The sequence below is a fragment of the Oncorhynchus nerka genome, linkage group LG20 (assembly GCF_034236695.1).
Source record: "Oncorhynchus nerka isolate Pitt River linkage group LG20, Oner_Uvic_2.0, whole genome shotgun sequence".
Classification (NCBI taxonomy): domain Eukaryota; kingdom Metazoa; phylum Chordata; class Actinopteri; order Salmoniformes; family Salmonidae; genus Oncorhynchus; species Oncorhynchus nerka.
This window is the reverse complement of record NC_088415.1, coordinates 97,272,355-97,287,202: the sequence shown is the minus strand read 5'-3', so window position 1 is coordinate 97,287,202 and position 14,848 is coordinate 97,272,355. Positions and strand designations below refer to the sequence as shown.

Sequence of the window (14,848 nt, the reverse complement as noted above, 5' to 3'; positions counted from 1 at the left end):
GCAGCTGGGCAGAGTACCAATCTGGAAGAAACCATGAGTTATCCAAACTGGCAGAGAGAGTGCTGGGTAAAGTGAAGGCTGTGAGGATCACGAGATTCAGGCTTTTTTGTTGGTGTGCCTCTGCGGATCAGAAGGAACGTGCGTTGTATCTTAACCGATTTCATAAGTTTGAAGTGTCATGTGTGTCTCTTCGGAACAGGGCACCCCTCAACAGGGTTGATATCAAAGCGATGAAGCATGTCGTGATTGAAGCATGTCGATGAATCGTGTGGTGAATGGTGGAAAAGGGAAGTCTGTCAGTTATTAATTTTTTTATATGGAGTCTCTCCCTACTCAAGTGCAGTTAGGGTATATGAACTACAGAGTCCGAGCAGTTATCCCAAGACCAATGCAATGTGATCATTGTAAAGCTTTTGGTCATGTAGCAGGTGTTTGCAGAAGGAAGAAGCCGATATGTCCAAGTTGTGGAAAGGATCATGTGTGTTATAAAAGTGATGAATATGTGACATGTTGCAATTGTGGTGGGAACCATGAAGCCACGTCTTCTGAATGACCCACAAGGGGGAAAGAGAATCAGGTGGCCAAAGCCAGGGTTGTACAGAGCATTTCATACTGTATGCAGCAGCTGTGAAAAGGGTTGAGGGTTTGAATGGTGCATCAGAAGAGTCCATGGTGGTGGATTGGCCTACACTGCAGGCTGCAGGGGTTGCCTTTTCACCAGTAGGTCCTGACATTTTAAAGGTTAAGAAGGTGGACTTTGTGGCATGTATAGCTGTGGTAATTAATGGCAGCGCCGAGGTGGAGAGAAGGTCCAGGAAGATAGAATTTATAGTGTCTGCGGCAGAGCGGTTCCTGGGGCTGAAAGATTTCTCAGCGAAGGAGTTACATCCAATATTGCCACAAGCCGTACCACCCTCTCAGGTTCTAGAGCCGTTACCACCCTCTCAGGTTCTAGAGCCGTACCACCCTCTCAGGTTCTAGAGCCGTTACCACCCTCTCAGGTTCTAGAGCCGTACCACCCTCTCAGGTTCTAGAGCCGTTACCACCCTCTCAGGTTCTAGAGCCGTTACCACCCTCTCAGGTTCTAGAGCCGTACCACCCTCTCAGGTTCTAGAGCCGTACCACCCTCTCAGGTTCTAGAGCCGTTACCACCCTCTCAGGTTCTAGAGCCGTTACCACCCTCTCAGGTTCTAGAGCCGTACCACCCTCTCAGGTTCTAGAGCCGTTACCACCCTCTCAGGTTCTAGAGCCGTTACCACCCTCTCAGGTTCTAGAGCCGTACCACCCTCTCAGGTTCTAGAGCCGTTACCACCCTCTCAGGTTCTAGAGCCGTTACCACCCTCTCAGGTTCTAGAGCCGTACCACCCTCTCAGGTTCTAGAGCCGTTACCACCCTCTCAGGTTCTAGAGCCGTACCACCCTCTCAGGTTCTAGAGCCGTTACCACCCTCTCAGGTTCTAGAGCCGTTACCACCCTCTCAGGTTCTAGAGCCGTTACCACCCTCTCAGGTTCTAGAGCCGTTACCACCCTCTCAGGTTCTAGAGCCGTTACCACCCTCTCAGGTTCTAGAGCCGTTACCACCCTCTCAGGTTCTAGAGCCGTTACCACCCTCTCAGGTTCTAGAGCCGTTACCACCCTCTCAGGTTCTAGAGCCGTTACCACCCTCTCAGGTTCTAGAGCCGTTACCACCCTCTCAGGTTCTAGAGCCGTTACCACCCTCTCAGGTTCTAGAGCCGTTACCACCCTCTCAGGTTCTAGAGCCGTACCACCCTCTCAGGTTCTAGAGCCGTACCACCCTCTCAGGTTCTAGAGCCGTTACCACCCTCTCAGGTTCTAGAGCCGTTACCACCCTCTCAGGTTCTAGAGCCGTTACCACCCTCTCAGGTTCTAGAGCCGTACCACCCTCTCAGGTTCTAGAGCCGTACCACCCTCTCAGGTTCTAGAGCCGTTACCACCCTCTCAGGTTCTAGAGCCTGAGAAGGGTGATATGGAGAACTAAAAGTAAGAAGTGGGAGTTTGTTTGTTTTGGCAATGTACTATTTTTATTGGGGTAGATTAAGTTAGCTTCACTATTACGTATGGATTTTTAAAACATTTTGGTTTCAAACCATTCAGTTGGCTGCAATACACCTTTTTGGGTGTAGTCTGCCATAAAACCTACAGGAGAAGAATAAGAAGAGAGTGATGATTCGAGAGGCAACGTCCTCGGTGAAAATCTTAAAGTTGAGCTCAAAAATGTTAATTACTGTACCTATCAAGCTAATGTAGCTAGTTACAGTTCCAAATAGCTGGTGGTGTGGTCTGTCATTCTCTGGATTCATGATGCTTTCAAGACAACTGGGAACTCTGAGGAATAACAAGGTCATGATGACGTCAGTGATCTTCAGCTTGTAATTCCAAATTGGATGACCGTTCGAAACGTATTTTCCCAGTGGAGCTCGTTTTCTTTTGTTAGAGTTCCCAGTTGTCTTGAAGTCAGATTTCCTAGTTCCAAGTTTCCAGTTGTTTTGAATCATGATGACGTCCGTGATCTTCAGGTCGGCAGAAGTCATACTGGATTGACAGCATGGCCAATGTTGAATGTTTATCATTTTAAGCTTGGAAAAGAGACCCTTAAACACAGACTTGGGACCACACACCCACTCCACTGAATAGCAGGCTGGTGATGCTTTGCAATGCTTGCAGTTAAACCACTGATTCATTGCAAACCACTCATTGTTGAATTTACGATTTTCAACTTGTTGTGTAATGTTTATGTCCAATGGCCGATGAGCACCTGATCTGATGCTGTGGTCGGTCTGATGATGTGGTCGGTCTGATGCTGTGGTCGGTCTGATGATGTGGTCGGTCTGATGATGTGTGTGGTCGGTCTGATGATGTGGTCGGTCTGATGCTGTGTGTGGTCGGTCTGATGATGTGGTCGGTCTGATGCTGTGGTCGGTCTGATGATGTGTGTGATCGGTCTGATGCTGTGGTCGGTCTGATGATGTGGTCGGTCTGATGCTGTGGTCGGTCTGATGCTGTGGTCGGTCTGATGATGTGGTCGGTCTGATGCTGTGGTCGGTCTGATGATGTGGTCGGTCTGATGATGTGGTCGGTCTGATGCTGTGTGTGGTCGGTCTGATGCTGTGTGTGGTCGGTCTGATGCTGTGTGTGGTCGGTCTGATGCTGTGGTCGGTCTGATGATGTGGTCGGTCTGATGATGTGGTCGGTCTGATGATGTGTGTGGTCGGTCTGATGATGTGGTCGGTCTGATGCTGTGTGTGGTCGGTCTGATGATGTGGTCGGTCTGATGATGTGTGTGGTCGGTCTGATGCTGTGGTCGGTCTGATGCTGTGGTCGGTCTGATGATGTGGTCGGTCTGATGCTGTGGTCGGTCTGATGCTGTGGTCGGTCTGATGATGTGGTCGGTCTGATGATGTGGTCGGTCTGATGATGTGGTCGGTCTGATGATGTGGTCGGTCTGATGCTGTGTGTGGTCGGTCTGATGCTGTGGTCGGTCTGATGATGTGGTCGGTCTGATGATGTGGTCGGTCTGATGCTGTGTGTGGTCGGTCTGATGCTGTGTGTGGTCGGTCTGATGATGTGTGTGGTCGGTCTGATGATGTGGTCGGTCTGATGATGTGGTCGGTCTGATGCTGTGGTCGGTCTGATGTGTGTGGTCGGTCTGATGATGTGGTCGGTCTGATGATGTGGTCGGTCTGATGCTGTGTGTGGTCGGTCTGATGCTGTGTGTGGTCGGTCTGATGATGTGGTCGGTCTGATGCTGTGGTCGGTCTGATGATGTGGTCGGTCTGATGATGTGTGTGGTCGGTCTGATGATGTGGTCGGTCTGATGCTGTGTGTGGTCGGTCTGATGATGTGGTCGGTCTGATGATGTGTGTGGTCGGTCTGATGCTGTGGTCGGTCTGATGATGTGGTCGGTCTGATGCTGTGGTCGGTCTGATGCTGTGGTCGGTCTGATGATGTGGTCGGTCTGATGATGTGGTCGGTCTGATGCTGTGTGTGGTCGGTCTGATGCTGTGGTCGGTCTGATGATGTGGTCGGTCTGATGATGTGGTCGGTCTGATGCTGTGTGTGGTCGGTCTGATGCTGTGTGTGGTCGGTCTGATGATGTGTGTGGTCGGTCTGATGATGTGTGTGGTCGGTCTGATGATGTGGTCGGTCTGATGATGTGGTCGGTCTGATGCTGTGGTCAGTCTGATGTGTGTGGTCGGTCTGATGATGTGTGTGGTCGGTCTGATGATGTGTGTGGTCGGTCTGATGATGTGTGTGGTCGGTCTGATGCTGTGGTCGGTCTGATGCTGTGGTCGGTCTGATGCTGTGGTCGGTCTGATGCTGTGGTCGGTCTGATGCTGTGGTCAGTCTGATGTTGTGGTAGATGGTCAGTCTGATGCTGTGGTAGATGGTCGGTCTGATGCTGTGGTAGATGGTCAGTCTGATGCTGTGGTCGGTCTGATGCTGTGGTCGGTCTGATGCTGTAAAGACTTTACCTTTAATGTTGGTCTGGGAAACCCATCCAAGAGGATGTTTGTACCAGAAATTATTCAGGACAAAAAAAAACAGAGACATTATTTTTATTAAACAAATGGATAAAATTTTACTGGTAATTTAAATTAAATAAAAATTCATGAAGGTCGAAGAAGCTAAACTCAATAGTAAATTGTAGATCCAAGTTTTGTCTAAATGTTAAAACTACATATAAAATGTTGGATGGTAACAGAAGAAACAGTGTTGATCATCATCTGAACGGCTGATGGGTGGGGACAGGGGCGTGGCTATGGACAATATCTTCCAATAGAAATATTGGGTGAGTCTGTACGGTTGGTTGATTGGTACCAGGGGTCAGAGGTTCCGTCTGAAGGTCTCCTCCTCCCGATCTCAACAGAACTAGAAGATGAACAGTAAAGAAGGCCTTAGATGGGGACAGAGAAGGGACTGTGTGTATATTGTTATATATAGACTGTGTATGTGTAGTTAAAACAATGTGGTGAAACAGACAAAAGGGATTCGTGTTTACAGTCTGTTAACAGCGTGCGTGTAGACGGTGTGTTACAGTATCAACATACCTTCCATCTGTTTCCACAGTCATTACAGAAGACGAAGGTGGTCATGGGTTCATCGGCACTGCGGGTCTGCACCTGGAAGACCAACACACACAGGATTACTGTACACACTGACAACACTGTAGGGACGGAAGGCTTCGCCAATATAAATGTCCAGTGGCAATTTTTATGAACTGTTCAGCAGCCTAATGACTTGGGGGGTTAGAAGCTGTGCGGTAGCAGAGAGAACAGTCTATGACTGGGGTGACTCGAGTCTCTGGCCAATTTTTGGGCTTTCCTCTGACACCGCCTAGTATATAGGTCCTGGATGGCAGGAAGCTTGGCCCCAGTGATGTCCTGGGCCGTTCGCACTACCCTCTGTAGTGCCTTAGGGTCAGATGCCGAGCAGCTGCCATACCAAGCGGTGATGCAACCGGTCAGGATGCTCTCGATGGTGCGGCTGTAGAACCTTTTGAGGATCTGGGGGCCCATGTCAAATCTTTTCAGTCTCCTGAGGGGGAAAAGGTTTTGTCATGCCCTCTTCACGACTGTCTTGGTGTGCTTGGACCATGATAGTTCGTTGGCGATGTGGACCCCAAGGAACTTGAAACTCTCAACCCGCTCCACTACAGCCCCATTGATGTTAATGGGGGCCTGTTCAGCCCTTCTTTCCCTGTAGTCCACGATCAGCTCCTTTGTTTTGCTCACATTGAGGTAGAGGTTGTTGTCCTGGCACCACACGGACAGTTTTCTGACCTCCTCCCTATAGACTGTCTCATCGTTGATCAGGCCTACCACTGTTGTGTCGTCAGCAAACTTAATAATGGTGTTTGGCCACGCAGTCGTGGGTGAACAGGAAACACAGGAGGGGCCCCAATGTTGAGGATCAACGTGGCAGACGTGTTGTTGCCTACCCTTACCACCTGGGGGCGGCCCATCAGGAAGTCCAGGATCCAGTTGCAGAGGGAGGTGTTTAGTCCCAGAGTCCTTAGCTTAGTGATGAGCTTCGTGGGCACTATGGTGTTGAATGCTAAGCTGTAGAGGAGGTGTATTATATAGTGGATGGTATATTACCTGAAGAGGTGTATTATATAGTGGATGGTATATTACCTGAAGAGGTGCATTATATAGTGGATGGTATATTACCTGAGAAGAGGTGTATTATATAGTGGATGGTATATTACCTGAGAGGAGGTGTATTATATAGTGGATGGTATATTACCTGAGAGGAGGTGTATTATATAGTGGATGGTATATTACCTGAGAGGAGGTGTATTATATAGTGGATGGTATATTACCTGAGAGGAGGTGTATTATATAGTGGATGGTATATTACCTGAAGAGGTGTATTATATAGTGGATGGTATATTACCTGAGAGGAGGTGTATTATATAGTGGATGGTATAGTACCTGAGAGGAGGTGTATTATATAGTGGATGGTATATTACCTGAGAGGAGGTGTATTATATAGTGGATGGTATATTACCTGAGAGGAGGTGTATAATATAGTGGATGGTATATTACCTGAGAGGAGGTGTATTATATAGTGGATGGTATAGTACCTGAGAGGAGGTGTATTATATAGTGGATGGTATATTACCTGAGAGGAGGTGTATTATATAGTGGATGGTATATTACCTGAGTGTAGGTGTATTATATAGTGGATGGTATATTACCTGAGAGGAGGTGTATTATATAGTGGATGGTATATTACCTGAGAGGAGGTGTATTATATAGTGGATGGTATATTACCTGAGAGGAGGTGTATTATATAGTGGATGGTATATTACCTGAGAGGAGGTGTATTATATAGTGGATGGTATATTACCTGAGAGGAGGTGTATTATATAGTGGATGGTATATTACCTGAGAGGAGGTGTATTATATAGTGGATGGTATAGTACCTGAAGAGGTGTATTATATAGTGGATGGTGTATTACCTGAAGAGGTGTATTATATAGTGGATGGTATATTACCTGAGAGGAGGTGTATTATATAGTGGATGGTATATTACCTGAAGAGGTGTATTATATAGTGGATGGTATAGTACCTGAGAGGAGGTGTATTATATAGTGGATGGTATATTACCTGAGAGGAGGTGTATTATATAGTGGATGGTATATTACCTGAGAGGAGGTGTATTATATAGTGGATGGTATATTACCTGAAGAGGTGTATTATATAGTGGATGGTATATTACCTGAAGAGGTGTATTATATAGTGGATGGTATATTACCTGAGGAGGTGTATTATATAGTGGATGGTATATTACCTGAGAGGAGGTGTATTATATAGTGGATGGTATATTACCTGAGAGGAGGTGTATTATATAGTGGATGGTATATTACCTGAAGAGGTGTATTATATAGTGGATGGTATATTACCTGAGAGGAGGTGTATTATATAGTGGATGGTATATTACCTGAGAGGAGGTGTATTATATAGTGGATGGTATATTACCTGAGAGGAGGTGTATTATATAGTGGATGGTATATTACCTGAGAGGTGTATTATATAGTGGATGGTATAGTACCTGAGAGGAGGTGTATTATATAGTGGATGGTATATTACCTGAGAGGAGGTGTATTATATAGTGGATGGTATATTACCTGAAGAGGTGTATTATATAGTGGATGGTATATTACCTGAAGAGGTGTATTATATAGTGGATGGTATATTACCTGAGAGGAGGTGTATTATATAGTGGATGGTATATTACCTGAGAGGAGGTGTATTATATAGTGGATGGTATATTACCTGAGAGGAGGTGTATTATATAGTGGATGGTATATTACCTGAGAGGAGGTATATTATATAGTGGATGGTATATTACCTGAAGAGGTGTATTATATAGTGGATGGTATATTACCTGAGAGGAGGTGTATTATATAGTGGATGGTATATTACCTGAGAGGAGGTGTATTATATAGTGGATGGTATATTACCTGAGAGGAGGTGTATTATATAGTGGATGGTATATTACCTGAGAGGAGGTGTATTATATAGTGGATGGTATATTACCTGAGAGGAGGTGTATTATATAGTGGATGGTATATTACCTGAGAGGAGGTGTATTATATAGTGGATGGTATATTACCCGAGAGGAGGTGTATTATATAGTGGATGGTATATTACCTGAGAGGAGGTGTATTATATAGTGGATGGTATATTACCTGAGAGGAGGTGTATTATATAGTGGATGGTATATTACCTGAAGAGGTGTATTATATATTGGATGGTATATTACCTGAAGAGGTATATTATATAGTGGATGGTATATTACCTGAGAGGAGGTGTATTATATAGTGGATGGTATAGTACCTGAGAGGTGTATTATATAGTGGATGGTATATTACCTGAGAGGAGGTGTATTATATAGTGGATGGTATATTACCCGAGAGGAGGTGTATTATATAGTGGATGGTATATTACCTGAGAGGAGGTGTATTATATAGTGGATGGTATATTACCTGAGAGGAGGAGTATTATATAGTGGATGGTATATTACCTGAGAAGAGGTGTATTATATAGTGGATGGTATATTACCTGAAGAGGTGCATTATATATTGGATGGTATATTACCTGAAGAGGTGTATTATATATTGGATGGTATATTACCTGAAGAGGTGTATTATATATTGGATGGTATATTACCTGAGTGTAGGTGTATTATATAGTGGATGGTATATTACCTGAAGAGGTGTATTATATAGTGGATGGTATATTACCTGAGAGGAGGTGTATTATATAGTGGATGGTATATTACCTGAGAGGAGGTGTATTATATAGTGGATGGTATATTACCTGAGAGGAGGTGTATTATATAGTTGATGGTATATTACCGGAAGAGGTGCATTATACAGTTGATGGTATATTACCTGAAGAGGTGCATTATACAGTTGATGGTATATTACCTGAAGAGGTATATTATATAGTGGATGGTATATTACCTGAGAGGAGGTGTATTATATATTGGATGGTATATTACCTGAAGAGGTGTATTATATAGTGGATGGTATATTACCTGAGAGGAGGTGTATTATATAGTGGATGGTATATTACCTGAAGAGGTGTATTATATAGTGGATGGTATATTACCTGAAGAGGTGTATTATATAGTGGATGGTATATTACCTGAAGAGGTGTATTATATAGTGGATGGTATATTACCTGAGAGGAGGAGTATTATATAGTGGATGGTATATTACCTGAGAGGAGGTGTATTATATAGTGGATGGTATATTACCTGAGAGGAGGTGTATTATATAGTGGATGGTATATTACCTGAGAGGAGGTGTATTATATAGTGGATGGTATATTACCTGAAGAGGTGTATTATATAGTGGATGGTATATTACCTGAGAGGAGGAGTATTATATAGTGGATGGTATATTACCTGAGAGGAGGTGTATTATATAGTGGATGGTATATTACCTGAGAGGAGGTGTATTATATAGTGGATGGTATATTACCTGAGAGGAGGTGTATTATATAGTGGATGGTATATTACCTGAAGAGGTGTATTATATAGTGGATGGTATATTACCTGAAGAGGTGTATTATATAGTGGATGGTATATTACCTGAGAGGAGGTATATTATATAGTGGATGGTATATTACCTGAGAGGAGGTGTATTATATAGTGGATGGTATATTACCTGAAGAGGTGTATTATATAGTGGATGGTATATTACCTGAAGAGGTGCATTATACAGTTGATGGTATATTACCTGAAGAGGTGTATTATATAGTGGATGGTATATTACCTGAAGAGGTGTATTATATAGTGGATGGTATATTACCTGAGAGGAGGAGTATTATATAGTGGATGGTATATTACCTGAGAGGAGGAGTATTATATAGTGGATGGTATATTACCTGAAGAGGTATATTATATAGTGGATGGTATATTACCTGAGAGGAGGTGTATTATATAGTGGATGGTATATTACCTGAGAGGAGGTGTATTATATAGTGGATGGTATATTACCTGAAGAGGTATATTATATAGTGGATGGTATATTACCTGAGAGGAGGTGTATTATATAGTGGATGGTATATTACCTGAGAGGAGGTGTATTATATAGTGGATGGTATATTACCTGAGAGGAGGTGTATTATATAGTGGATGGTATATTACCTGAAGAGGTGTATTATATAGTGGATGGTATATTACCTGAGAGGAGGTGTATTATATAGTGGATGGTATATTACCTGAGAGGAGGTGTATTATATAGTGGATGGTATATTACCTGAAGAGGTGTATTATATAGTGGATGGTATATTACCTGAGAGGAGGTGTATTATATAGTGGATGGTATATTACCTGAGAGGAGGTGTATTATATAGTGGATGGTATATTACCTGAGGAGGTGTATTATATAGTGGATGGTATATTACCTGAGAGGTGTATTATATAGTGGATGGTATATTACCTGAGGAGGTGTATTATATAGTGGATGGTATATTACCTGAAGAGGTGTATTATATATTGGATGGTATATTACCTGAAGAGGTATATTATATAGTGGATGGTATATTACCTGAGAAGAGGTGTATTATATATTGGATGGTATATTACCTGAGAGGAGGTGTATTATATAGTGGATGGTATATTACCTGAGAGGAGGTGTATTATATAGTGGATGGTATATTACCTGAAGAGGTGTATTATATAGTGGATGGTATATTACCTGAAGAGGTGTATTATATATTGGATGGTATATTACCTGAGAGGAGGTGTATTATATAGTGGATGGTATATTACCTGAGAGGAGGTGTATTATATAGTGGATGGTATATTACCTGAAGAGGTGTATTATATAGTGGATGGTATATTACCTGAAGAGGTGCATTATACAGTTGATGGTATATTACCTGAAGAGGTGCATTATACAGTTGATGGTATATTACCTGAAGAGGTGCATTATACAGTTGATGGTATATTACCTGAAGAGGTGCATTATACAGTTGATGGTATATTACCTGAAGAGGTATATTATATAGTGGATGGTATATTACCTGAAGAGGTGTACTATATAGTGGATGGTATATTACCTGAAGAGGTGTATTATATAGTGGATGGTATATTACCTGAAGAGGTGTACTATATAGTGGATGGTATATTACCTGAAGAGGTATATTATATAGTGGATGGTATATTACCTGAGAAGAGGTGTATTATATATTGGATGGTATATTACCTGAGAGGAGGTGTATTATATAGTGGATGGTATATTACCTGAAGAGGTTTATTATATAGTGGATGGTATATTACCTGAGAGGAGGTGTATTATATAGTGGATGGTATATTACCTGAGAGGAGGTGTATTATATAGTGGATGGTATATTACCTGAGAGGAGGTGTATTATATAGTGGATGGTATATTACCTGAAGAGGTGTATTATATAGTGGATGGTATATTACCTGAAGAGGTGTATTATATAGTGGATGGTATATTACCTGAGAGGAGGTGTATTATATAGTGGATGGTATATTACCTGAGAGGAGGTGTATTATATAGTGGATGGTATATTACCTGAGAGGAGGTGTATTATATAGTGGATGGTATATTACCTGAGAGGAGGTATATTATATAGTGGATGGTATATTACCTGAGAGGAGGTGTATTATATAGTGGATGGTATATTACCTGAAGAGGTGTATTATATAGTGGATGGTATATTACCTGAAGAGGTGTATTATATAGTGGATGGTATATTACCTGAAGAGGTGTATTATATAGTGGATGGTATATTACCTGAGAGGAGGTGTATTATATAGTGGATGGTATATTACCTGAAGAGGTATATTATATAGTGGATGGTATATTACCTGAAGAGGTGTATTATATAGTGGATGGTATATTACCTGAGAGGAGGTGTATTATATAGTGGATGATATATTACCTGAGAAGAGGTGTATTATATAGTGGATGGTATATTACCTGAGAGGAGGTGTATTATATAGTGGATGGTATATTACCTGAAGAGGTGTATTATATAGTGGATGGTATATTACCTGAAGAGGTGTATTATATAGTGGATGGTATATTACCTGAAGAGGTGTATTATATAGTGGATGGTATATTACCTGAGAGGAGGTGTATTATATAGTGGATGGTATATTACCTGAAGAGGTATATTATATAGTGGATGGTATATTACCTGAAGAGGTGTATTATATAGTGGATGGTATATTACCTGAGAGGAGGTGTATTATATAGTGGATGGTATATTACCTGAGAGGAGGTGTATTATATAGTGGATGGTATATTACCTGAGAGGAGGTGTATTATATAGTGGATGGTATATTACCTGAGAGGAGGTGTATTATATAGTTGATGGTATATTACCTGAAGAGGTGCATTATACAGTTGATGGTATATTACCTGAAGAGGTGCATTATACAGTTGATGGTATATTACCTGAAGAGGTATATTATATAGTGGATGGTATATTACCTGAGAGGAGGTGTATTATATATTGGATGGTATATTACCTGAAGAGGTGTATTATATAGTGGATGGTATATTACCTGAAGAGGTGTATTATATAGTGGATGGTATATTACCTGAGAGGAGGTGTATTATATAGTGGATGGTATATTACCTGAGAGGAGGTGTATTATATAGTGGATGGTATATTACCTGAGAGGAGGTGTATTATATAGTGGATGGTATATTACCTGAGAGGAGGTGTATTATATAGTGGATGGTATATTACCTGAAGAGGTGTATTATATAGTGGATGGTATATTACCTGAGAGGAGGTGTATTATATAGTGGATGGTATATTACCTGAGAGGAGGTGTATTATATAGTGGATGGTATATTACCTGAGAGGAGGTGTATTATATAGTGGATGGTATATTACCTGAGAGGAGGTGTATTATATAGTGGATGGTATAGTACCTGAGAGGAGGTGTATTATATAGTGGATGGTATATTACCTGAGAGGAGGTGTATTATATAGTGGATGGTATATTACCTGAAGAGGTGTATTATATAGTGGATGGTATATTACCTGAAGAGGTGTATTATATAGTGGATGGTATATTACCTGAGAGGAGGTGTATTATATAGTGGATGGTATATTACCTGAGAGGAGGTGTATTATATAGTGGATGGTATATTACCTGAGAGGAGGTGTATTATATAGTGGATGGTATATTACCTGAGAGGAGGTATATTATATAGTGGATATATTACCTGAAGAGGATTATATAGTGGATGGTATATTACCTGAGAGGAGGTGTATTATATAGTGGATGGTATATTACCTGAGAGGAGGTGTATTATATAGTGGATGGTATATTACCTGAGAGGAGGTGTATTATATAGTGGATGGTATATTACCTGAGAGGAGGTGTATTATATAGTGGATGGTATATTACCTGAGAGGAGGTGTATTATATAGTGGATGGTATATTACCTGAGAGGAGATGTATTATATAGTGGATGGTATATTACCTGAGAGGAGGTGTATTATATAGTGGATGGTATATTACCTGAGAGGAGGTGTATTATATAGTGGATGGTATATTACCTGAGAGGTGTATTATATAGTGGATGGTATATTACCTGAGAGGAGGTGTATTATATAGTGGATGGTATATTACCTGAAGAGGTGTATTATATATTGGATGGTATATTACCTGAAGAGGTATATTATATAGTGGATGGTATATTACCTGAGAGGAGGTGTATTATATAGTGGATGGTATAGTACCTGAGAGGAGGTGTATTATATAGTGGATGGTATATTACCTGAGAGGAGGTGTATTATATAGTGGATGGTATATTACCTGAGAGGAGGTGTATTATATAGTGGATGGTATATTACCTGAGAGGAGGTGTATTATATAGTGGATGGTATATTACCTGAGAGGAGGAGTATTATATAGTGGATGGTATATTACCTGAGAAGAGGTGTATTATATAGTGGATGGTATATTACCTGAAGAGGTGCATTATATATTGGATGGTATATTACCTGAAGAGGTGTATTATATATTGGATGGTATATTACCTGAAGAGGTGTATTATATATTGGATGGTATATTACCTGAGTGTAGGTGTATTATATAGTGGATGGTATATTACCTGAAGAGGTGTATTATATAGTGGATGGTATATTACCTGAGAGGAGGTGTATTATATAGTGGATGGTATATTACCTGAGAGGAGGTGTATTATATAGTGGATGGTATATTACCTGAGAGGAGGTGTATTATATAGTTGATGGTATATTACCTGAAGAGGTGCATTATACAGTTGATGGTATATTACCTGAAGAGGTATACAGTTGATGGTATATTACCTGAAGAGGTATATTATATAGTGGATGGTATATTACCTGAGAGGAGGTGTATTATATATTGGATGGTATATTACCTGAAGAGGTGTATTATATAGTGGATGGTATATTACCTGAGAGGAGGTGTATTATATAGTGGATGGTATATTACCTGAAGAGGTGTATTATATAGTGGATGGTATATTACCTGAAGAGGTGTATTATATAGTGGATGGTATATTACCTGAAGAGGTGTATTATATAGTGGATGGTATATTACCTGAGAGGAGGAGTATTATATAGTGGATGGTATATTACCTGAGAGGAGGTATTATATAGTGGATGGTATATTACCTGAGAGGAGGTGTATTATATAGTGGATGGTATATTACCTGAAGAGTGTATTATATAGTGGATGGTATATTACCTGAGAGGAGGAGTATTATATAGTGGATGGTATATTACCTGAGAGGAGGTGTATTATATAGTGGATGGTATATTACCTGA

General features: G+C 41.2%; 1 protein-coding gene across 5 annotated transcripts in view; it reads right to left on the bottom strand.

Moving 5' to 3' along the window:
* Window positions 1–4,560: 4,560 nt before the first annotated feature.
* Window positions 4,561–14,848, bottom strand: part of tcea1 (transcription elongation factor A (SII), 1) — a 40,255-nt gene continuing 29,967 nt past the window's right edge. For 3 of the 5 annotated variants that reach the window (XM_065006022.1, XM_065006024.1, XM_065006025.1), the window contains one exon: window positions 5,060–5,140. In XM_065006022.1, coding sequence (XP_064862094.1) covers window positions 5,060–5,140 — 81 coding nt within the window. Of the gene's footprint in view, window positions 4,890–5,059; window positions 5,141–14,848 lie in introns of those variants that run through there. The other 2 variants (XM_065006021.1, XM_065006023.1) reach the window with 1 other exon arrangement.